Source organism: Muscardinus avellanarius (assembly GCF_963383645.1).
Source record: "Muscardinus avellanarius genome assembly, chromosome: 10".
NCBI lineage: Eukaryota > Metazoa > Chordata > Mammalia > Rodentia > Gliridae > Muscardinus > Muscardinus avellanarius.
In genome coordinates, this window is record NC_137796.1 from 17,881,907 (window position 1) to 17,907,070 (window position 25,164).

The 25,164-nt window shown below is 46.1% G+C and overlaps 1 protein-coding gene across 1 annotated transcript; it reads right to left on the bottom strand.

Annotated features, from left to right (window-relative positions):
* Nucleotides 1–560: 560 nt before the first annotated feature.
* SLC7A6 (solute carrier family 7 member 6) lies at nt 561–23,421 on the bottom strand (the record flags this gene model as incomplete). Its single annotated transcript, XM_080704243.1, has 9 exons — nt 22,866–23,421; nt 8,082–8,207; nt 4,961–5,105; nt 4,132–4,255; nt 3,863–3,966; nt 2,976–3,072; nt 1,366–1,515; nt 1,070–1,253; nt 561–655 (listed from the first exon to the last, which is right to left on the bottom strand). The coding sequence occupies exons 1-9, from the start codon at nt 23,386–23,388 to the stop codon at nt 561–563; spliced, it is 1,548 nt and encodes a 515-aa protein (XP_080560369.1). The 5' UTR covers nt 23,389–23,421.
* Nucleotides 23,422–25,164: the final 1,743 nt, after the last annotated feature.

Genomic DNA, 25,164 nt, shown 5'->3' on the forward strand with positions numbered 1-25,164 from the left:
AAGACACTGTTCCTACATCAGTTAAATAAAGCTTTGCTGTTCTGTTTGTACCTCCGCAAAAAAGAAACAAGCAAGCAAACAAAGGACATTCTCCCCAAGGAAGAATTCTGAACTAGAGGAAGAAATGGTAGCATTTCAGACCTCTAAAGTCAGGTGGTTAGAGACCAAATGAGTAGAAAACTTCCCATAAAGAAGCCCCTCTGTAGAGACTCCTGGCTGGATCTTCGAGTAGCTGTGAACCAGCCATAGCAACCAAACTAGCACTCCCTCCTCTTCACTGCAACTTACCAAGTAAATATTTGTCACCTACCCACCAGGAACAAAACTAAACAACCCCCTGCTCCCCAACCTCCCTCCACCCTGAGGTCCCCACCTTCAGGCTAGCCCCAACCCTGAGTGTCCTCCCATAGTGAGCATTGGCCCTGAGCCCCTCAGAATGTGGGTCAACAGGCTCCTTTAATTCAGGAGGGCTGGGCCCACACAGTCTATTATCTGGACTTTGGTGGCTGTGGCCATAGGTGGCCAGCTTCCCAGGCCTCAGGAGCTGCCACCTCTGGCCTTTAGTCAGTTTTCCTCTCAACCTTCCTCTCTTCGGCTACATCTAGCTCAGTCAGGACGCAAAGGCAAAGCTTCTGGGTGACTCTGGTGACCGTCGCTGAATGAAAACAGAGAAGCAGAGGATTCAGCAAACACATGCAGCTGCAGCCCCACCCTGAGCACCAGAAGGCTGGAAGCACATCTGTGGCTCCCTTCCCATCTGGCCCTTGTGTACCCAGAGCCAGACTTCACCCCTTACCCCCAACCAGCCTCGCTGCCCTCCACTCCACGCCCCGCCAGAAGCTGAGGCATGACTCTCAGGAAATAATGCTTTAGCCCCAAAATAGAACACTAAAGTTAGAACTACAGCGACTCAGATCAAGAGAGAAGTCTGTGGGGTAGCCACTCTCATCTTCCTGCAAATCACCAGTAGGGTGATTCCTGCAAATCACCAGAGGGGAGCTGCTGGCCTCTATGGGTACCTATGTGCCTGTGCACACCGCCAATGAATGAGGGGCAAAAAGAAGCTCACCCAGGATATTCCGAATAAAGAGTGGCCTCCGGGACTCTGGCAGGTAAACACCCATGAAGTAGACAGGGACCCCAGAGAGGGCGATCCCAATGCCAATGAGGGAATTGATGGTGTCACAGTAGAGGGGCACAATCACCAGAAACACGGAGCATATGCAGAACACGATGGGGAAAAACAGGCTCAGCTGAAATGAAGAGAGGTGAGATATGAAGTAGGGTGGGATGAGGGAACAGAGTGTGGGCAACGAGGAGCCTTGGTGAACAGGCACCCCTCCTGCTCTACACAGAGCGGCTAACCTTGAGAGGCCGGGGCCGGTCGGGCTCCTTCCAGCGGAGGTAGAGCTGTCCAACAACAGACAGGCCCACAAAGAACCAGTAGCTGAAGCTGAAGTAGTTGATGAGCTGGAAGACATCCTCCACAGTGAGGTAGACGAGGGCCATGGCACACTGAGGGAGCGGGGAGCAGAGTCACCACCAGCCCATCCCTGGAGACGGCCACCCAGGGTCTCCAATCGGATGGCGCTTCCCCAGATTCTCTGGTTTTCAGTGACTCCATAGCATCAAATGAATTCATTCTTCACATTACCACTGAAGGCAGAGTCCCTCCCTCTTTTGTTCGGGCTCTTCCTATGTTCAATGCCTCCTCTCTATGTTGCAAGTACTTCAGTAACAAGACAGACTCTCTCTCCTCATGGCAGAGAGGCCTTTAATGCGTCAACATCAACATGAATCATACTGTGTCCTAGGAAGGTGATTACCTGGGTCTCAACTACCCTGTATACAAATGAAGTGCCTCCAGAACCCTCTCACTGTCTTGAGACTTTACAAATATGTAAAGTAAATATGTAAAAAATATGTAAAAGTCTTGAGACTTTACAAGGCGATGGCATACATCTGCAATCCCAGCTACTGGGGAGGGTGGGATAGGAGGATCACAAGTTTGAGGCCCACCTGAACAATTTAGGGAGATCCCATTTCAAAGTGAAAAAAAAAAAAGTTAAGGGCTAGGGATGTAGCTCAGAGATAAAAGGTTCCTGGGTTCAGTCCCCAGCACGCGTGCACACATACATATACACAAATGCAATCTGCAGATTAGCAAAATGAATCCTTCATTCCTCCTGAGAGCGGCCTGACTGAAACAAGGTCAGATGTGCTTAAACTTCAAGAATGTAGAATTCCCTCTGCATGTCTTTTTCACCCCAAATTATCAACAGAAGTTTAAAAAAAAAAAAAAGCCAGGCATGATGGCACATGCTTGTAATCCCAGTACTTGGGAGGCTAAGACAAAAGGATCACAGTTTCGTGGCCAGCCTCAGCTACTTAGTAAGGCCTTCCACAACTTAATGAGACCCTGTTTCAAAATAAAAAATAAAAAATAGGGCCGTAGCTCAGAGGTAGAATACCCCTGGGTTCAATCCCCAGTACAACAAAAGAAAAGAAAAAAGTGAGCTGAGGGTGTAGGTCAATGATATAGTGTTTGCCTAGTATGTATGAGAAACTTGGTTCTATTCCCACACTGCAAAAAACATAATGAACTACAGCCACGTGCATGTGCAGTGACACATGCAGGTAACCCCAATATTTGGGAAGCTAAAACAGGAGGATCACAGGTTCAAAGCCAACTTCAACAATTTAACAAGACTCACAGCAACTTAGATTCTATTTCTAAATAAAAAAACACATCTGGGGGCAGAGCTCAAAAGTAGAATGCCACTGGTTTCAATTCCAGTATCAAAAAAGAAAATATATATATATATATAGATATATATATTACTCTTTTTCAAGTCTTGGAGTAAGGCCTTTCTCTGGGTCCCTTTATATATATATATATAAACACCTTTAGGGAAAATTAGGACAAGCCCTGCACAGACATGCCCAAGCCTCTCACTTGCCCCAGCAGAGCTTACATTGAACAATAAAGCAGGGATGGGTGTAAAACGCTCAATGTGGATCATGGACAGAAGGTCTGGGAGGTGGCCTTCACGTGAGCCCACGAAGAACAATCTGGAAGAATAGAAATGTGTTAGTAGTTTCCTTTCTTTTCTTTTCTTTTTTTTTTTTTTTTTTTTTTTGCGGTACTGGAAATGAAACTCAGGGGCATTCTACCTCCGAACTATACCCCTGGCCTTATTTATTTATTTATTTTTGGTGGTACTTGAGGTGGAACCCAGAGGCTTTCTACCTCTGGGCTATACTCCCAGACCTTTTTTTTTTATATTTTATTTGGAAACAGGGTCTCACTAAGTTGCTGAAAGCCTCACTAAGTAGCGGAGGCTGGCTTCGAACCCGTGTGATCCTGTCTCAGCCTCCCAAGCAGGGGGATTACAAGCGTGTGCCACAACACCCACCACACCTGGCCTCTGGCCCTATTTTTATCCTTTGGTTTGAAACAGGGTTTCACAAAGTTGCAAAGGGCCTCACTAAATAACTGAGGCTGTCTGTGAACTGTGATCCTCCTTTCTCAGCCTCCAAATGCTGGAATTACAAGCGTGCGCCACCACGCCTGGCTAGCAGGTTCCTTTTAATTCAGCCGCACAGTCATACTTCTCACTCAAACTAGGCTGAGAGCCCCAAAAAGTGCAGGAGACAAATGGGCATGTAGCACACACACACACACACACACTGTAGGCAGGCGCGAGCCTGCATGGCACATGTTTTCTCTTTATCTCTCTCTCTCTCTCTCTCTCTCTCTGTACGCCCATGAGAGGAAGAAGGGAAAAGAAGAGCTCTTATGCCTAGAGTCCCAAATAATTCAATATTGCAGTATATTATCAGTAAAGCTGAGACACACTACCTCGATGAAGCAAAGATAGATGCGTTGAGGCCCCCAAAGCAGGACAGGGCAACAGCGATGGGGATGGTCCAGTTGAACATGCCAAATGTCTGGTCAGCAAATGTCTGGTGGCAGAACAGAGAAAGGGCGTTCAACACAGGACAGGTTCCTGATCCTCCTGCATCTACAATCACTGCTGAGAAGCCCACTCTCTGTCCTGCAGAGACTGGGCCACTTCAGGGGTTAAGTATCATGGGATGACAAAAAAATGAGGTTCCCAAGAGACTCACCACAGCCACAGCATCACTGTTAAGGACATCCGAAATGCTCAGCACTGTGTAATAGGCCACGTTGGTCAGGATGTAGATAAGTGTCACAATTGGCATAGAAATCCCAATGGCCAACGGCAAATTTCTGTAAGAAGAAGTGAGAGAGAACTACCTAGAACCCACCTCTCCTGGGGACCAAAGTTCATCAAGCCTCCACTGAACTTTCCTAATATATAACAGTTCACTGGCCTCCAGGTCTTTGAGGCAAGCTCAGGGTCATCTTCCCCTTGTGGCGCAGGGTGGGTATAAATCCCATGTCCCTGGGCTCTTTCTAAGTAAAAGAGGGGGAAAGAAGAAAAAAAAAAAAACTCTCCCAAGGGAAGAGAGCTCATGACCAATACTGAGCCCTCACTACAGTGGGGCAAATGAGCCCCAGAGGGTTTTGTAATTCTCCTGCATCTATCCTGTCAGGAAAAATGCAAAGAGACGTGTCCTTTGGGCACTGAGGCAGGCTGGGACCCAGCGGGCCAGAAGCAGCCCAGGCTCTGCAGGCTGCAGCCTCAGCACTGAGTGCAAGGTCCTGAACCTCAGTCCCAGCTGGGGGTCTGCTGGTGCTCACGGAAGGCCTCTCCTCCACAAAGGACCCTGGGGCCCCTCCGTGTGGAAGTGAGGGCAGAAGCCAAGGACTTTCTCACTCCCATCCTGGCCCCAACCCCTCCTAGCTGGAGAAGGAGTAGGGACTAGGGATGAGAGGCTCAGGGAGGAGGTGGGAGGAGGGCGAGCTGCCCACGGACCAGCAGGAGTTCCAGCCAAGGTCAAGGTGGGGAGGAGAGTGTGATCTCGCCTTTACCTTTCTGGGTTTTTGATTTCTTCTGTTACAAAATTAAGGGTGTCCCAACCTGAGTAAGAGAAGAGGGCAGAGTAGAGGGCAAGAGAGTGGTTTCCCACGTCCCAGGAGGAACCCTTAAAGGCGTCCTGAAAGTGCTCAGAGTGTCCTGTGGGGACAAAGGCAGGGAGGGGTTCAGAGAAAGAAGAGGTGAAGAAAAAGTGGGGAAGAGGGATGGAAAAGGTAGACAGAGAAGAGAAAGGATGATGCAGGAGAATAGAAGGGAAAATTTTAAAAAGCAGAAAGGAGAGAAAGATGAGGGACAAGAAAAGAAAGGAAAAACAATAGGACAGGGGAAAGAAAAAAAAACATCATTTAACATCAAAATAACTCTCTGCACTTACCACCCAACCACTTCCCCCAAAAGTTGCTTTTTTTAAAATAAAACTAGACAATCTCAAAAATAAAAAAAAGGCATTTTTGGCTACCCTCGATTATAACAATACTTCTAAAACCCTAAGAAATTTTTTTTATTTTTGCAGGTCTGGGGATGGAACCCAGGAGCATTTGACCTCCGAGCCACACCCCCTGCCCTATTTTTATTCTTTATTTTGAAACAGGGTCTCACTAAGTGGCTGATGCTGTCTGCAAACCATGATCCTCTGGTCTCAGCCTCCTAAATGCTAGGATTACAAGTGTGTGTAACCATGCCCGGCCTCCTAAGAAATTTTCATTTCCTGCAAGTGACCTCACAGCCATCCAAAGCTCCTCTTCCTATTTTTTATAACACCACAAACAGTTTCACATAAAGGAGTAATTTTCCGTTTACAACTGGACCTTCCTAAGGAAGGTTCTGGCCCAGATTACTGTGCAGTTTGGTCATGTGGGTTTATCAGTGGAGAAAACTCTGCTGTCACCCTCCTCGCAGTAGGTGTGGTCACATGGGACAGAAAATCAAATATACAGGAACTGAGGTCTTCTTATCTCTTCAGGGAGCCAGCCCAGACCCTGGTATCTATCCTTTCCCTTTAGCAGCTTCTGGAAACTGCAAATATGAGAGTCCAGGAAGGCAACACACAGCTGCCCGGGAGAAACCTGGACATGCTGAGTATTTTAGCAACACTTAAAATTTTAGAGAAGCTTGTTATCACCTCCTGCAGAAAACTAGACCCTGCTCTCAATATGGCAAAAGGGCTGGTTGTGCAGCAAGAACAGGGAAAACAAACCAAGCATGGTGGCACACGCTTGTAATCCCAGCATTCAGGAGGCTGAGACCGGAGGATCTCAGTTCATGGACAATCTCAGCAACTTAGTGAGGCCCTTTTCAACTCAGTGAGACCTGGTTTCAAAATAAAGAATAAAAAATGGGGTTGGAGGTGTAGCTTGAAGGTAGAATGCCCTTGGGTTCCATCCCCAGTACTGAAAAAAAAAAGAGAGAGGGAGAAAAAAGAGAGCCCTCCAGCCTGCAGGGGTCAGCACTGCACAGAGCAGTGGGTCCCTGAGACACAGATGTTTGGGTGAGGGGAAGATTACTCAACAACTTAATTTGACACCAAAATGCTCCTGAGACTCTAGGGACATTCAGATGGCTGGCTGCACTTACTTGGAGTGAGTGCACAAAGGTCATGGGCTCACCCTGAGAAAAGTGTGTGTGTGTGTGTGTGTGTGTGTGTGTGTGTGGTGTGTGTGTGTGGTGCTGGAGATTGAACCAAGGGGCATTCTACCTCTGAGCTACACCCAGCCTGATCTTTTATTCTTTATTTGGAAACAGGGTCTCACTAAGTTGTACAGGGCCTCACTAAATAGCTAAGGCTGGCCATGAACCCGGATCCTCCTATGTCAGCTTCCCGAGTACTGGGATTACAAGGGTAAATCACCACACCCAGCTCTGAGAATTTCTTAAAGCACAGTTTAGATTTCAACCAAACCGTACAAGAGGTCTGAGATGAGGGTTTCAGGTCCCCAGAGGACTGTGCACAATCACCTTTAGGAATCGATGCTCTAGAGAATGAAGATGATAAATGAAGTAGATATTCTTGGCTAAAAACTCTTCAGGACTTCTCTAAGGAATCAGGAGATATGGGGGGACCTGTTATCCTCACTGCCAGTCCACTCTGATCCAGGAACGAAAAGCTTTCAAAAGTCAACTGCAGCCGGGTGTGGTGGTGCACGCTTGTAATCCCTGCACTTGGGAGGCTGAGACAGGAGGATCGCGCAGGTTCGAAGGCAGCCTCAGCTACTTAGTGAGGCTCTCAGCAACTTAGTGAGACCCTGTTTCCAAATAAAATATAAAAAATAGGTTTGTGAGTATACCTTGGAGGTAGAAAGCCTTTGGGTTCCACCCCCAGGACCACAAAAAAAAAAAAAAAAAAAAAAAAAGCCAACTGCAGGAAAGTGCCCATTTTATAATATTCTAACATTTCTTTGGGAGCTGACTTTAGAAGGGAATGCTGAATGTGAGTCCAGATGAGAAGTATAACCTGCAAACTTTCCACACTCTACCGCTCCTAGCACATACACACACATGCACACACACACCCTACCTCCCTTCTCCTGGCAGTTACAAACCAAAATCAGGAGCCACTCTATCTCCCCAAATAATTTTGGTGGCCCAGTTATATTTTTTTTTTGTAGTACTAGGAATGGAACCCAGTGGCTTTCTACCTCCGGGCTACACCCCCAGACCTATTTTATATTTTATTTGGAAACAAGGTCTCACTAAGTTGCTGAGAACCTCACTAAGTAGCTGAGGCCGGCTTCGAACCTGCATGATCCTCCTATCTCAGCCTCCCAAGTACTGGGATTACAAGCATGTGCCACCACGCCTGGCTTTTTGGTGGCCCAATTATAATCCAAGTTTCAAGAGCTCCCAGAACCTCGGCTGGCTTTCTGCAATGCTACCAGCTTCCACGAGAGGCTTGTGGAATCATCCTCTCAATCAAATCTTACAAACCCCCAAATGCAGATAGGCCTATTCCCACTTTAGTTGGCAGCTGGCCCACAACACCCAGGAAGAGACCCATGACCATCTCTTGCACTCACTGACACACTCTGGCACGAACTTAGAAAAGCCAGCAGAGTCCCCAGGTCCTCCTCAGAGAAAATGCTGAGGACAACCACCCTTCCCATCTTAGGCCCCTCTTACCCTGGCACAGTTTAACAAGGCCCATGACAATGATGGCAATGAGTGCTAGGACCTTGGCATAGGTGAACGTGTCTTGTACTCGTGTGCCCCACTTGACATAGGCACAGTTCACAAATGTCAGCAAACCTAGAAGGAAAATCAGAAAGTTGGCGTGAGTAGGCTTGAACTGAGGCACAGAAGCCCAACCTCTCTTCACAGAGAGCATTTCTTTCTGCCTTCCTGGCTACATTAGAGGAAACAATAGACCAGTGAGAACCAGAATGGGCAAACAGGCAGATATGGTGCACCTACCCCAGCTGACATCACCCTTGAACATCCTAACACCATTGACATTCAGAGATACAAAGGTGCGCCAGGCATGGTGCCACACACTAGTAACCCCAGTAACTGGGAGACTGAAACAGGAGGATGGCAGGTTCAAGGACAGTTGCAGCAACCTAGGGAGATTCTCAGCAACCTAGTGAGACTCTGTTTCCAAAAAAAAAAAAGTAGGACTAAGGTGTAGCTCAAAAGCAGAATTTCCGAGTTCAATACACACACACACACACACACACACACACACACACACACACACACACACGATACAGAAATGTGCATGAACCAGGCACAGCGGTGCACTGCTATAATTCCAGCTACTTGGAAGGCTGAGGCAGGAGGACCCCAAGTCTGAAGCCAACCTTGGCAACTTAGTGAACCTTGTCTCAAAATTAAAAAGGTTGAGCTGGGCATGGTGGTGCACGCTTGTAATCCCAGCATTTGGGAGGTTGAGACAGGAGGATCCAGGTTCACGGCCAGCCTCAGCTACTTAGTGAGGCCCTTGCAACTCAGTGAGATCCTGTTTCAAAACAAAGAATAATAAAATAGGGCTGGGGGTGTGGCTCTGAGGTAGAATACCCCTGGGTTTCATCCCCAGTAACAACAACAACAAAAAAAAGAGCTGAAGATGCAGCTCAGTGGTAGAGCACTTGACTAGCATATGCAAAGGCCTGGGTTCAACACCCAGTACCCTCTCACACTCAAATATATATATATATATATATATATATATATATATATATATATATATATTACATATGCATGCATGAACACATATTTATATGTTCTGATAGCTAGAACAACTCTTCTGGAAACTTTCCTACACCCAAGAATGGCTGACATCACCTCACCTATTCTTCCCCACCCAGACTCCCAAGGTTCCAAATAAGACCTCTGTACAGCCATGTTAGACCATGGGGAAAAGACAGACCCATAAATAAGTGAGGTAAACTTGAATGTAGGAACAGACTGCCTAGGAATTAGAAAATGTTTTACATGTGAGTGTAAAAGAAATTTTTTAAAGCCTGTTATATACCTAACAATTTCAAACCCATCCTCTCAATATATTCTCACAAACATCAAAATGCAAATATACCTATTCTCACTTTATGATGTGGAAACTGAAGTGGAGGGAGGCAACCACCATCCCCAAGCCCAAATGACCACCCCACCATTCCTCGCCATCCTCCCCATTCTCAGTAGGCCCATGGGGAAAAGAAGAGAGCCCTGAGCAGGCCCAGGCTTGTGTCAACACCGCTGCCTTCCAGCTCCAGCTCCTCGTACACCTCCGTGACATCTGGGTCCTGTGATGAGAGTTCTAGCACTTTGCCCCTGCTAAACAAGGACTGCTTTGATCCATGGGTAGGAAAGGAGAGCAATATCCAGGGGTTTCTACAGCGAGTAGGAACACAAAGGCACCTCTAAGTACTGCCTCTAGCCCCCCCACAAAGAACTTCTATGTACCTCAGATGTTATCACAAAATCAGGCTGATCCTCTAAAGCCACTTTCACCTTAATCTTAGCATTTTGCACTCTCCTTCAGCTATACTCGTTTCCTTATTTATGCCAGATGTACACACAAAAGAAATGTCCTCCCTTCCTCCTCCTGTCATAGCCACGAGCAACACCTATGCGGTCCTTCCAAGGTCTAGCTCAGCCTCCACTCTGAAAACCTTTCCCAATGTACCTGCCAACCCCTCCCTGCGTTCTTCGCTCCCAGGACCCTAAGACATTCCCACTACACAGCACAGCTAGAGTCTAATGGTACGCTCCTGTGGACATCAGTTGCAGGGAGACATCTCCCTCAGATGTTTGGGTCTTGCTTCCCCAACATCACAAATTCTCAGAAAGCAATAAAAGCCAAGTGTTTTCTTGAGCTCATCGCCAAGCAAACCTGGGAACAAGTGAGCCCTGGTTGAAATCAAAGTGGTGAGGGCTTCCCCTTAACAGCCAACTTCCTGAGACAAGGCAATTTTCAGAAAGGTGGACCTTCCTCCACTTATAAGAAGAGACACAAACAAAAAAGACAAAAGACAAATGAAAAAGACAAAAAAAGAGGAGCACTCGGAGCTAGCTATGGAAATAAATACATGTGGCAGAAGAAACAGCTGGCAGCATAGTGCTTAAAGAGCTTCACTTAATAAACGCAAATTACACAGGTGCTCACTAGTCAATCACAGGAGGTGGGGGCTGGGGGCACCCTGGGAAGGAGGGAGGGGAGATGATTCCCAAAGGAAGGTGTGCTGCTGGGAGGTCTACCAGGGACTTACCCTGCTAATCAAATTTCTCCGTGTGGGCTAAGCCTAGATCAGCTAAGCCTAGACCAAGTAAGTAGTTAATAGCCACCAGTAATCCACAGACCCCTCTGCAATACAATAAGCATATTTAGAGGGACTTACCACAGCCCCTTCTTGGGAATTCTTCTTCCTCCCCTGTCATGGGTGATGGAGACAGATATTGGACCCAAGCTGGGTCGATTAGACTGTCTCTCCCAGGAATAGCAAGAAACCGAATATAATAATAGCAGGTACTCTAAAGAACATACAAGCCACCGGGCATGGTGGTACACGCTTGTAATCCCCGCACTTGGGAGGCGGAGACAGGAGGATCACGCAGATTTGAAGCCAGCCTTGCTGGCTTAAGAGACCCTGTTTCCAAATAAAAATATAAAATAGGTCTGGGAGTGTAGCCCGGAAGTAGAAGGGTTTTCAGGAACCCCAGTACCACCGAAAAAAAAAAAAAAAAAAAAAAAAAAAAAGAACATACAAGCCATTATTCGCAGAGGAACAGAAACCACAATTAAGCTGAGGAAGGAAGGAGAAGGAAGCAAGAGTACAAAAAAGGGCAGAAGTGAGAGGGCAAGCAGCTTTGAGAAAAAGACTGACAAAGACAAAGAAATACAAAAGAAATATAAAAGAAACAGAGAGAGCCGGGTGTGGTGGCCAGGCTTGTAATCCCAGTACTTGGGAGGCTGAGACAGGAGGATCGTGCAGGTTTGAAGCCAGCCTCAGCTACTTTATGAGTCTCTCAGCAACTTATTGTTTCCAAATAAAATATAAAATAGGTCTGGGAGTACAGCCTGGAGGTAGAAAGCCCCTGAGTTCCACCCCCAGAACCGCAAAACAAAACAAAACAAAACAAAGATACACAGAAACTGGTCAGGAAGTCTGCCTCTGGAGGAGGAAATCTTTTCACATGGCATAACCTTTGACACTTTTATTCACTTGCCAACGCACATACACTTCTGCCACAGAGCAGGGATAGGAGTAGGTGAAGTGAAGCAGGTGCCTAGGGCACAAACTATAAAGAACTCTCAGGCAACGACAGGCAAGAAGCTTAAATGCTGGCCCCAGGCATCTGGCTTGCTTCATCCTACTCAGCCCTGCCAGAGAACACAATCTACCGAGGAGAAGCCAAGTCCCTTGACTGCTTTCCCGATTCTACTTAAGAAACAAAATTTCACCATCTGAACCACACCCCTTCAGGCCTCCCAGAACTGTCAGCCCCATCTAGCTCATCAGATTCTATCTGAGCTCAAAGACAACAGGGCTAAAACTGGCGTGGTGGCACACGCTTATAATCCCAGCATTTGGGAGGTTGAGACAGGAGGATCATGGTTCGCAGACAGCCTCAGCTACTTAGTGAGGCCCTTTGCAGCTCAGTGAGACCCTGTTTCAAAATAAAGAATAAAAAATAAGCCGGGCGTGGTGGCGCACACTTGTAATCCCTGAGCTTGGGAGGCGGAGACAGGAGGATCGCGCAGGTTCGAAGCCAGCCGCGCGCACTGGCTTAGGAGACCCTGTTTCTAAATAAAAATATAAAAATAGATCTGGGAGTGTAGCCCAGAGGTAGAAGGGCTTCCAGGAACCCCAGTACCACAAAAAAAAAAAAAAAAAAAAAAAAAAGAATAAAAAATAGGGCTAGGGGTGTAGCTTGGAGGTAGAATGCCCCTGGGTTCAATTCCCAGTACTGAAAAGAAAAAAAAAAGACAACAGGGCTATCAGGTATGGTGGTACACCTGTAATCCCTATAATTGGGAGGCTGAAACAAGAGGATTATAGATTCAAGGCTAGCCTCAGCAACTTGGTAAGACCCTGATTCAAAATAAAAAATGAACCATGTTTGGGAGGCTGAAACAGGAGGATCTCACAGGTTCAAACCCAGCCTCAACTACTTAGTGAGGCTCTCAGAAACTTAGTGAGACCCCGTTTCCAAATAAAATATAAAATAGGTCTGGGAGTATAGCCCAGAGGTAGAAAGACCCTGGGTCCACCCCCAGTACCACCAAAAATAAATAAATAAATAAAATAAAAATAAAAAGCCAGGCGTAGTGGTGCACGCTTGTAATCCCAGCATTCAGGAGGCTGAGACTGGAGGATCGCGGTTCATGGACAGCCTCAGCTACTTAGTGAGGCCCTCCACAACTTAGTGAGACCCTGTTTCAAAATAAAGAATAAAAAATAGAGCAGGGGATGTAGCTTGGAGGTCAAATGCCCCTGGGTTCCATCCCCAGACCTGCAATAAATAAATAAATAAATAAATAAATAAATAAATAAATAAATAAATAATGAAAAGGGCTGGGGGTATAGCTTGGAGGCAGGATGCCCCTGGGCTCAATTCCCAGTACTCCCCCCTCCAAAAAAAATAAAGACAACAGGGTTAAGCTTGAGGCAAATGCTCGGATACCACAACCAGCACCCTAACCTCCCAGCATTCCCTCTCCTTATGGCCCTAACCTCCCAGCATTCCCTCTCATGATCACATCTAATTGTTACAAAGACCAACACCAATGAGCCAGGACACACAGGCTCTCTGGGAGTCTCTACCCAACCTTTTGATAGAAACAAATCCCCAATCTCTCTGTGGAAGACTGCTAGCCATCTCTCAATATCTGCTCTCCTTAATACTATATCTTTCCAGTATCTTTTTTTTTTTTTTTGGTGGTACTGGGGGTGGAGCCCAGGGGCTTTCTACCTCTGGGCTATACTCTCAGACTTATTTTATACTTTATTTGGAAACAGGGTCTAAGTTGCTGAGAGACTCACTCAGTAGCTGAGGCTGGCTTCAAACCTGTGCAATCCTCCCATCTCAGCCTTCCAAGTGCGGGGATTACAAGTATGCGCCACCATGCCCGGCTTCAGTACCTTTCTCCTTAATAGAAATTTTAGCTAAAATCATGGCTGCCCCAAAGAGACTTTACCAAGCCTCTCCTACAAACAAGGTAAAGCCAGGAAACTAGTTTCTCCCCAGGAATGTGAGCAGACATTTTGTTCAAGACTTTATTTATTTATTTATTTATTTATTTATTTATTTATTTTGGTGGTACTGAGGAGGTAGAATAGGAAATAGGCAGATAGGGAAGAGGCCTCGGTAGAAAAAAATAGAAAAAATGTAATTTCCTGGGGGGCTGATGAATACTAATTAACTTCCAAGGTTCAGAGATAAGAACAACCAAAGCACCACAAAACCATCTGTTTACTAATCAACAAACCCAGGAGACATCACTGGAGCAAGTCTGACACTCCTACTGAAAGGAGACCCCTCAAAGGACATGCAAATGACACTCCTACTGAAAGGAGACTCCTCAAAGGACATGCAAATACCCTATGCAAATTTTGAGAGCTGCTTCTCAGACTCCCAAACTCCAAGCAACAGAAGACATGCAGATTTATATAAACCCCTAGCGCAGTCACCAGGACAGTTACCCACTCTGGGAACCCCTCCCTGTTGGGGAGCTTCTCTTTCTCTTGCAGGTCGTGTTAGCTTTGAGATAAGGTGGAGTGCAATTAAAAGCACTTGGCCCGGGCTACATTCAGGTAGTAACCTGAAGGCCTCTGCTGGACATCAAGGCCGACCAGAGCCCCTAGGGGTGAACTGCACTTCCTTTCTGGCAGATCGTGTGGACTTTGGGAGAAAGCAGCTTGCAACTGAAGGCACTTGGCCCGGGATACACTCGGGTAGTGACCTGAAGGCAGCTACTGGACACCAGAGTCCCGCTAGCTCTTAGGGGTGTTCGGCCACTTTTCCCTATTCCCTGCTGCTTCCAATAAATCTTTTACTCCCCTTCCTGCAGTCTGCGGGTGTCATTCTTTGCTTACCGTAGACAAGAACCCTGTAAGGAAACGTCGAGTTTTTTCTCAAGAAACTCCGTTTCTTCTTAATGAAACACCGGGTTTCTTCTCAAGAAACCCCCTGTTTCAGAACTGGGGTTCTTGGAAACCCTTCTACCTCCGAGCTATACTCCCAGACCTATTTTTTTTATGTTTTTTTAAATTTGGAAACAGGGTCTCTTAAGCCAGAGAGGCTGGCTTCGAACCTGCGCAATCCTCCTGTCTCCACCTCCCAAGCTCAGGGATTACAAGCATGTGCCACCACGCTTGGCATTGAAGACCTTATTTTAATGGGAAAGGTGCATATTTCTTTGTCCCTCTAGTTGACTACAATGCAGACATGACAGCTGGAGCTGGAGGAGCCAACCTGGACCACAGCTAGAAGCTCTCTGTTGTAGGAAACCCAAACTAATCTTGAATAATAAATACATGCTCCTCCTGACGGAAGTCTCATCCTCCCAGCGAGGAGGTGGCCAGGCAACCTGAAGCCATGTTCCCATCTATGCTGACAGTCACATCTCCCTTTTCCCCCGGGGAGAGAAGGAAACCTTTCAATCTTTCCCATAAGCAGGCTAGGTATTACTAACGGGCATTCAATGACAGAAGAATGCAATCCTATACAACAGAGTCAAGACAAGGGTGGAGGAAGGACAAAAAGAGAGGGAGCCCATCTATACAAGTCCATTTAGGAGTGAAATGTTCTCCAATAGTCCAAAGATCAAGTTTTACAAATGGAGATGCCAGAACAGAAGTCTGCTTCTGAGCTATTGCTCCAACCCTAATTTATTTTTTGTTTCGTTTTGTTTTGTTTTTGCAGTACTGGGGATCAAACCCGGGAGAATTGTACTTCCAAGTTACACCCCTAGTCCTATTTCTTAGTCTTTTTATTTTTTTATTTTTATTTATTTGCGGGTCTGGGGATGGAACCAGGGGCACTTGACCTCTGAGCTATACTCCCTGCCCTATTTTTTATTCTTTATTTTGAAACAGGGTCTCACTAAGTTGTGAAGGGCCTCACTAAGTAGCTGAGGCTGTCCGCAAACCACAATCCTCCAGTCTCAGCCTCTTGAATGCTGGGATTACAATCATATACCACTACCCAGCTTATTTCTTATTTTAAGACAGGTTTCACTATGTTGCTGAGGCTGACCTTGAACCTATGATCCTCCTGTCTCAACTTTCCAAGTTCTGAGATTACAGGCATATGCCACCACATCCAGCTGGAGAATATCCCTTGTATTTAGAATTCTGAAAATACCTGAGTCCAAGGCATAAGAGACAACGGAAAGATATTCCAGGATGATTCAGTGTTCTTCACTATGGCTTCATCTATGGAAATCTCAGCCCCCTGCTCTCCCTCGACCCTCTTCCTCGTCATCAGCCTTACCAACAAACGCTCATGAGAATGGCGTCTCAGCTGTGAGCAGGCCCTTGGCTTTGGTGTCAGTGTGTCAGCATTAACAACCTTGAAGGCAAATACTTTCCAATAATTGTGTGCAAGTCTACATAATAGGCAGGATTCCTAGGTCAAAGCACACAAAGATAAATAGACTAACAATAGCTGAGCAAGGTGGCACATGTTTGTAATCCCAGTACTTAGGAGGCTGAGACAGGAAGATCACAGGTTCATGGCCAGCCTCAACAACTTAGGCCCTCTGCAACTTAATGAGACCCTGTTTCAAAGTAAAAGAATAGCCAGGCATGGTGGCTTATCCTTGTAATCCCAGTACTTGAGAGGCTGAGATATGAGGATCAAAAGTTCACAGTCAGCCTCAGCTACTTAGTGAGGCCCTCTGAAACTTAAGGAGACCCTGTTTCAAAATAAAGAATGAAAAATAGGGCTGGGCCGGGCATGTTGGCACATGCTTGTAATCCCAGAATTTGGGAGGCTAAGACTGGAGGATCGCACAGGTTCAAAGCTAGCCTCAGCAACAAGTGAGACCCTGTTTCCAAATAAAATATAAAATAGATCTGGGAGTATAGCTCTGAGGTAGAAAGCCTCTGGGTCCCACCCCCAGGACCACCAAAAAAAAAAAAAAAAATAGTGCTGGGCTAGGAGTGGTGGCGCACCCTAGTAATCCCAACATTACAGAGGCTGAGACTGGAGAATGGCGGTTCTCGGACAGCCTCAGCTACTCAGTGAGGCCCTCCACAACTTAGTGAGACCATGTTTCAAAATAAAGTATAAAAAATAGGGATGGGGGTGTAGCTCAGAGGTCGAATGCCTCTGGGTTCTATCCCCAGACCCACAAATAAAAATAAAATAGGGCTGAGGTGTAGCTTGGAGGTAGAATGACCCTGGGTTCAATACCCAGTACTACAAAAAAATAAAAGAAAAAAGTAAAATAGGGCTGGGGATATAGCTTGGAGGTAGAATATCCCTGGGATCTATTCCCAGTATGATGGAGGACATGGACAAAACCTGAGGAATGAAAGGTTCTGAAAGAGTTAAAGGAGATTCTAGAAAGGTCAAATCCTCCAAAAATCTCTGGGTGTGACTCCTGTCCTCTCTGGAATTTGCTCTCTAAGGCCCACCAGTGAGGGCAGGGGGCTGATCTTAATCAGGAGTCCTAAAATGTCTCAGGAGGCCCTTTTGTTTTGCTTATTACATATCCTCTACCTAATACCCCCCAATGTATTTTGGTATTTACTCTTTCCCATGAAGATTTGATAATTTACCTAACTGGAGAAGGGTATAAAAAAAACCTTAGTTTTAGAGAATAAATTTTGTCAGTTGTAAGAGAGGAAGCAATTATCCGAGTCATTAATTCAGGTCTCTCCTTCCCAAGTCCCGGAGAGGAATCTCCGACACCAGTACCACAAAAAAATAAAATAAATGGACTAAACACTTAAGCCAGAAATGTCACCCTTTAGCAGTCAAATAAAATACTCTTACAATATTGGGCACCCAAGTTACTAAAAATAGGACTGGTCACCCAGCGAAAGAGGAGACCTCTCACTCTCCCATAATCCTATAAGTAAGAGTACCTAAACTTCCTGAGATCAAACTGCAGCCTGAAGCTCCACTCCATCACAGATCATTCCAAGAACCCCGAACACATATGAACAGAGTGCACCTTTAAGACTGACTTTCCCAGCTGCAGCACTCTTGACATCTAGGGCTAATAAGTCTTCATCGTGCAGGGCTGTACTGTGCAAGGCAGGACATTCAGCAGCACCTCTGGCCTCTACCCACATGCAGTAGCTGTATCAATGAAAACATCTCGAGGCACTGCCCAAGGTCTTGAGGAAGACAAACATCTCAGGTGGAGAACCACTACTAGAGGATAATAAATACCTAAAACAGCCTGATATCCCAAAAGAGCCCTCTAGTGTAACCCGAGGGTGAGGAGGGGTTCAGCTGCAAAGCCAGAAACAGCAATGGCTTCAGGGGTCAAGAAAGTAATACAAACAGGCAAAGGCAAGGAAGTCTAGGTATAACAGAGAACAGGAGAGGAAGCAGAGAAGTGCAGTGCATTGGGGAGGGCACACTCCATTTAAAAGGAGCAATAGCCAGGCAGAGTGGTGTACACCGGTAATCCCAGCATCTGAGGGGCTGAAATGGGAGGGCTGCAGATTCAAGGCCAGCATGCAATAACTCAGTGAGACCTTGTTTCAAAATAAAAAATAAAGCCGGGCGTGGTAGTACACACTTGTAATCCCAGCATTTCAGAGACTGAGACTTGAGGATCACAGTTCTCTGACAGCCTCAGCTACTTACTGAGGTCCTTTGCAACCCTGTTTCAAAAAAAAAGAATGGGCCGGGCGTGGTGGCGCACGCTTGTAATCCCCGCGCTTGGGAAGCAGAGACAGGAGGATCGCGCAGGTTCGAAGCCAGCCGCGCTGGCTTACGAGACCCTGTTTTCAAAATTATAAAAAAATAGGTCTGGGAGTGTAGCCCGGAGGTAGAAGGGCTTCCGGGAACCCCAGTACCACAAAAAAAATAAATAAATAAATACAAAATAGGGTTGGGGGTATAGCTCAGAGGTAGAATGCCCCTAGGTTCCATCCCCAATATGGAAAATAAAAACTAAAATAGGGCTGGGGTATAACTCAGAGGTAGAATACCACTGGGCTCAATCCCTAGTACCACAAAAATTAACTAATTAAAAAAATAACGGGAACAATGCTACTCAAATCTATCTGATTGCATCAGGCATGAATCTGGGTTCAAGGTTGCCAGAGCTTTTGATTTTTAAAGAGAAAGAGCAAGTCCTGATTTTTCAAATGTTGGCAAATAATTCAAAATTCTTTAGAACACAAGCCTAGCGAACCCATCTGTGGGCCAAATCTGACTTGTGGGCCCAGTCTTTGGCCTAAAGTAAGTTATATGAAGACGTCCTAGGCCCTCTGTTTTTTTGCTTGTTTGTTTTTTTGGTTTTGTTTTGCGGGTCTGGGGATGGGACCCAGGGGCATTCAACCTCCGGGCTACACCCTCCGCCCTTTTTTTTTTCTTTCTTTTTTTTGAAACAGAGTCTCACTAAGTTGTGTGTGTTTTGCTGGGGATTGAACCCAGAGGCATTCTACCTCTGAGCCACACACCCAGCTCCATTTTTTATTCTTTATTTTGAAACATGGCCTAAGTAGCTGAGGCTGGCCATGAACCTTATCTCAGCCTCACAAGTACTGGGATTACAAGCATGTGCCACCACACCTGTCTTCTATTTTATTTTTTATTTTGAAACAGGATCTCCCTAAATTTTGGAGGGCCTCCCATTCTGAGGCTAGCCTCAAACCTGCTACCCTCCTGTCTCAGCCTCTCAAGTACTGGGATTATAAATATGTGCTACAACACCAGGCTTGTTTTGGTTTTGAAACAGTGTTTTCATAAATTGCTTAGAGTCTTATGTTACTGAAGCTGTCCTCAAACCTGCAATCCTTCTGTTTCAGCCTCCCAAGTACTGGAATTATAGGCATGTGCCACCACATTGGCTTAAAATAAAACTTTATCTAGCCTGGCATGGCTATAATTTTTCTTTTTTTTTTTTTTCTTTTTTTTCCCCCAGTACTGGGGATGTAACCCAGGAGCATTGTACCTCTGAGCTACACTCCCAACCCTATTTTTTTAGTCTTTTTTAATTTTTGAAACAGGGTCTCACTGAGTTGCAAAGGGTCTCACTAAGTAGCTGAGGCTGTCCAGGAACCAGGATCTGGTCTCAGCCTCCCAAGTCTATCATTTCTTTATGCAGTCTGCCAATCAACAAGTCTGCCAATTGGACCCCTCTTATGTCTCAATTCCAGAGTAACTTCATTCCCCTCTGCTGCCCAAGCCTCATCTTGGATTCAGTGGACCTAATTATGACCGAATTGGTTTCTTTTAATTTATATCTCTTGAGATCAGGTTGTCCCCACTGTTACTCCTACCCAAAGAAACTTCCTCTCAGCATAACCTGGCTCTATTTAGAGACTTCCTCTGAGCCAAGCACGTAGGCACATGCTTGTAATCCCAGCATTTGGGAGGCTGAGACAGGAGGATCATGGTTCACAGACAGCTTTAGCTGCTTGGTGAGGACCTTTGCAGTCCAACTCAGTGAGACCGTTTCAAAATAAAGAATAAAAAATAGGGCTGGGGGTGTAGCTCGGAGGTAGAATGCCCCTGGGTTCCATCCCCAGTACTGCAAAAAAAAAAAAAAAAAAAAAAAAGGGACTGGGGATTATAGGTCAGAAACAGGAGGACAGTTGGTTCGATCCCCAATACCACAAAAAATAAACAAAAAATAAAATGTTGCTATTGAAAAACATTTCATGAAATGGGAGCAAATTATATAGTAAGCAGAATGTAAAATTATAATCAAAGTCTGATGCCAATTTTATAAAAGAAAAGACGGACACTATTAAACCATTCAATCGTTTTTGTGTGTGGTGCTAGGGATTGAACCCAGAGGCATTCTACCTCAGAGCTACACCCCCTGCCCTTTTGTTGTTGTTGTTCTTTATTTGAAACAGGGTCTCACTAATTTGCAGAGGGCCTCACTAAGTAGCTGAGGCTGTCTGCGAACCGCGAACCGTGATCCTCCGGTCTCAGCCTCCCAAATGCTGGGATTACAAGTGTGTGCCACCATGCCCACCTTGACCATGTTTTATAATCACAAAACTATTTTGTGTTTTAGAAAGATCAGTCAGAAAGCTGGGTGTGATGGCACACACTTATAATCCCAGCATTTGGGAGGCTGAGAAAAGAGGGTTCGCGGACAGCCTCAGCTACTTAGTGAGGCCCTCCGCAACTTAGTGAGACCCTGTTTCATAATAAAGAATAAAAAATAGGGGTGGGGTGTAACTCGGAGGTAGAATGTCCCTGGGTTCCATTTCCAGTACCGAAAAAAAAAAAAAAGTCAGACCAGAATCTCCACAGCCAAAGCCCGCTAGGCACAACTGAGTACCCACCTCTTTCCTGCTAGGCACAGCTGAGTACCCACCTCTTTCCTCCTCGGTGTTACAAGGGATGTAGACAGATTCACTCTATTGTTTGTTGTTGTTTTCTTTTCTTTTCCCTTTCCCTCTCCCCTCCCTCCTTCTCATGTTCGGCTTAGTGATTGACTTTGATATGTTTGTGAATGTACATTAGGGAATTTCCCTCTTTTCCCCTCCCATCATCCCCAGTTAAACCTCATTTGTTCATCTACGTTTGTTTTTAACAAAATCCTTCAAATCAGGAGGCATGGTGTACTGTACAATCCTTTACTTCTAATTCCAGAATACTCAGTCTATTTTTAACATCGTGGATAAACTATATATACAGCCAAAGCTTTTGAAGCAATAAGGAAAAAACAGAGTATAATTAAGTGCCTCTAGCAGCAGAGTGCTAAGGAACACAGAAGTCTAGGCTAGCTAACACTAACTTTGCAAGGCTGGGTAATTTCACAATAATCTTTTCTTCTTTTAGTGATTCCACAAAGAATCTCTCTTCCCCACACCATAACAGAAGAAAGAAAATAAAGGAAAATCCACTGGGACCTCTCGGGCTCTGTCTTCAGAAACCTAAATGTGAGATGGAAACCACCTTCTCCCTGGCTGCAGGCAGAACTTGTTTACAAAGTCAGTGTAAAGAAATCTGAAACACCAATGGGAAAAAGCCATTTTGGTGTGGTGCCTACTGCTTAGAACAGGCCACAAGGAGTGGCAATGGCAGGAAGGAGGGGGTCCTGTGGACTAATGGATAAGGCTTTGGAACCTTCACAGTCCAGAGAAGCCCTTTTTTTCCTTTTTCTTTCTTTTCTTGTTTTTTCTCTTTTTTGGGAGGGGAGGGTACCAGGGATTGAACCCAGAAGCATTCTACCTTCAAGCTATACCCCTAGCTCTTTTTATTTTTCTATTTAGAAACAGGGCCTCACTAAGTTGCAGAGGGTCTTGCTAAATTGCAAAGGCTGCCCTCAAACCCAGGATCCTCCCGTCTCAGCCTCTCAAGTACTGGGATTACAGATGCACATCACCGTGCACAGCTTCTCATTCAGACCTTTAAACTGGTTTAAGATGTCAAGTTGGGAAGCAAAATAATTTTTTATTTGGAGTAGCAGAACTAAGGCCTCAACCTTGATAGTTTTTCCTGGGTTTAAGTTACAACTAGCAATGTTGACACCAACCAATCAAAACACCTGACCAAAAAACAAAACAAAAAACCACCTGACAAGATAAATACAAGACATGTGCTAACCTGTCACATAGAGGAGAGCAGAGCACTCAGGGATAGCCAAGAGTAAAAAGAATGTGAGGCAACAAAAGCCACAAGCAGATTTTTTTTTTTTTTTTGGTACTGGGGGTGGAACCCAGGGCTTCTACCTCTGGGCTATACTTCCAGACCTATTTTATACTTTATTTGGAAAAAGGGTCTCACTAAGTTGCTGAGAGCCTAAATAGCTGAGGCTGGCTTCGAACCTGTGTGATCCTCCTGTCTCAGCCTCCCAAGCACTGGGATCACAAGCATGTGCCACCATGCCTGGCTATATTTTTTGACAGCACTGGGGTTGGAACCCAGGGACATTCTACCTCTGAGGTATGCCCCAGCCCTATTTTTTAGTCTTTATTTTGAAACAGGGTCTCAGTGAGTTGCAAAGGGCCTCACTAAGTAGCTGAGGCTGCCTGCGAACCCAGATCCTCCTGTCTCAGCCTCCCAAATACTGAATTAAAGCATGCCCCATAATGCCTGGCCAGAAGCAGATTTAAATTTCTCCCATCCCGATCCTCTGTGCTACTCTGCTCTCCAGATCAAAAAACCCTAATGAAATTACTACTTCCAAAAGTAAGCTCAATCTCTCTCCTCCCCACAGAAAAGAATACGCTATCCAAATAAAATCTAAGCACCCATTCCATTATTACAGCACCAAGCCCCCTCCGCCTTCCCATGTTTGGCCCTCATACTTACATATGCAAGCAGCAGCGAGGAGACGGCAGGCCAGGTATGGGGGATAGCAGGTGGGGAAGGAGGGCTGGATGATGTAGTTGGCGAAGGTGATGGCGATGATGGCCTGACTGGTGGGCTCAATAATGAGAAGTGAGGCCCACAGGCGAATGAAGGCAATGAAGCCCCCAAAGGCCTCTAGGATATAAGCGTAGCTGGCCCCTGACTTGGTGATGGTGGTCCCCAGCTCCGCGTAGCAAAGGGCACCCACAACAGAGAAGACCCCGCCAAGGGCCCACACTATCAGTGACAACCCATAGGAGGCAGTGTGCACCAGCACCCCTTTGGGTGAGACAAAGATCCCTGAGCCAATCATGTTGCCCACCACCAGGCTGACCCCATTCATCAGGGAGATCTCCTTCTTCAGCTGCATGGTTTCCGGGGATGCCTGAGAGGGTGAGCTGACATCTTCTCCCACCTTGGGCTGGCTGGCCTCAGGGAGGAGATGGTAAGTGGGTGCAGGGCCCCCAAGCTCCCTGGCTTCCATGGCAAATGGTTCCTGTTCACCTGTGTTTACTTTGGCCTGGGGGGAGAAAAAAAAAGTATGTCAGGTCTAGGGAAGGAGCTGGTGAGGTTCTGGTTTAGACCTGTGAAGCAGGCAGGCAGATTTCCCTGCCCATTTCCTGCTTAGGGACAGCATGCCACACATAAAACACACTAGGGCGTCTCAGTTCCCACCACAGAACGGAGGAAACTGATATAGGCACACTTCATTGCTCCTGAGAAAGATATCATGAGAGTTTAGGCATGAACTGATGGCAACTTCCAACAAGAGACCTGTCTTGTGGCCCAGGGTAGGCTCGAATTGGGTTTATCCATCACATGGATTCTCCTTGGGGTTGGTTTTGCTCAGTTCTTACCAGCTTAAAAACCACAAACCTGAGCCAAGCGTGGTGGCGCTCACTTGTAATCCCAGCATTTGGGAGGCTGAGACAGGAGGATCACAGTTCACAGACAGCCTCAGCTAATACTTAGTAAGGCCCTTTGCAACTCAGTGAGACCCTGTTTCAAAGTAAAGAATAAAAAATAGGGCTGGGGTGTAGCTCAGAGGTAGAATGGCCCTGGGTTCCATCCCCAGTATGGGGGGGGGGGGTGCCATAAGCCTGACTTGAAGAGAAGATCAGAGTCCCCGTAGCAGGTACATAGCCCTCACTGGCCTGAAAGGCCTCTCGCTGTCCCCACCAGGTAATCATGCACCAAGCTCTAACATAAAGAGGGACTCTGCGGTGCACAACCACATGCAGGGAGGTCTGCAGCTACTCTCAAGCCAGCAAAGAACATGAGCAGGTGGGGGAAGAGACAGGATAGCAGCTACTTAGTGAGGCCCTTTGAACTCAGTGAGATCCTGTTTCAAAATAAAGAATAAAAAAATAGGGGTGGGGGTGTAGCTCGGAGGTAGAATGCCCCTGGGTTCCATCCCCAGTACCACACAAAAAAAGATTACATAATAAGACAAGATGGAGAGAGGACATCTGAGGGACCCAGTAACGTGGAACTGACTTGCATTAGCTTATTTGCTCTCCTCCTTAGCATACCTCTCACTACCATCTGGGTTTGCAATTGTGAGATTCTTCCAGAGAAGCCAGCCTGCCTCTGGGGAGGTGAGGCTAACTTGCAGGCAGCACTTTTCACTCCTGGCTCCAAGCCACACAGGATTTTATGCAGGCATGTGGGAACATAATTGTCTTCACGTGTCTGTCAGGTGAGCCCAGGCATCCATGGGAACAAAACCAGAAAACAGCTGGGGAGCCTGCATTCTCATGTAAAGAGACCTAGTGTGCCTTTTCTACTTTACTCAACACAGAGTCCAGCAGAGAAGTCTGGCCCCAGTGACCACTCCAGCTTCCTCTATTCCATCAGACCCGTGCTGGGGGTTGCAGAACCGAGCTACCAAGTATGCATTTGTACTTGTACAATACGACACTGATGTCTCTGACGTGGCTCTATTAAGTATGTCTGATAGGCGGACAAAACTACCCAGTAGCTGTATTTGAAGGGGTTGGGTTTGGTCACAGCCCCACAAGACCTCTTCCTATTCAGTCCTGGCACCTGAATGAGGGACAAGGTTCCTGCTGGGATTTGAGAAAGCTCCTTCCTCAGACAAAGAGAGAGTCAGAGTCACACAAATAACAGCAGTTGAGGTTTCTTTCTCTTCATTCAATAACCAAATGCAATTGTCACAAAGAGCCCGTCCTTGGCCAAAGTAATTAAAGTTCCTATCACTTTTTAAATACTCAAGAGCAGAGTTATGATGTAACTGGAG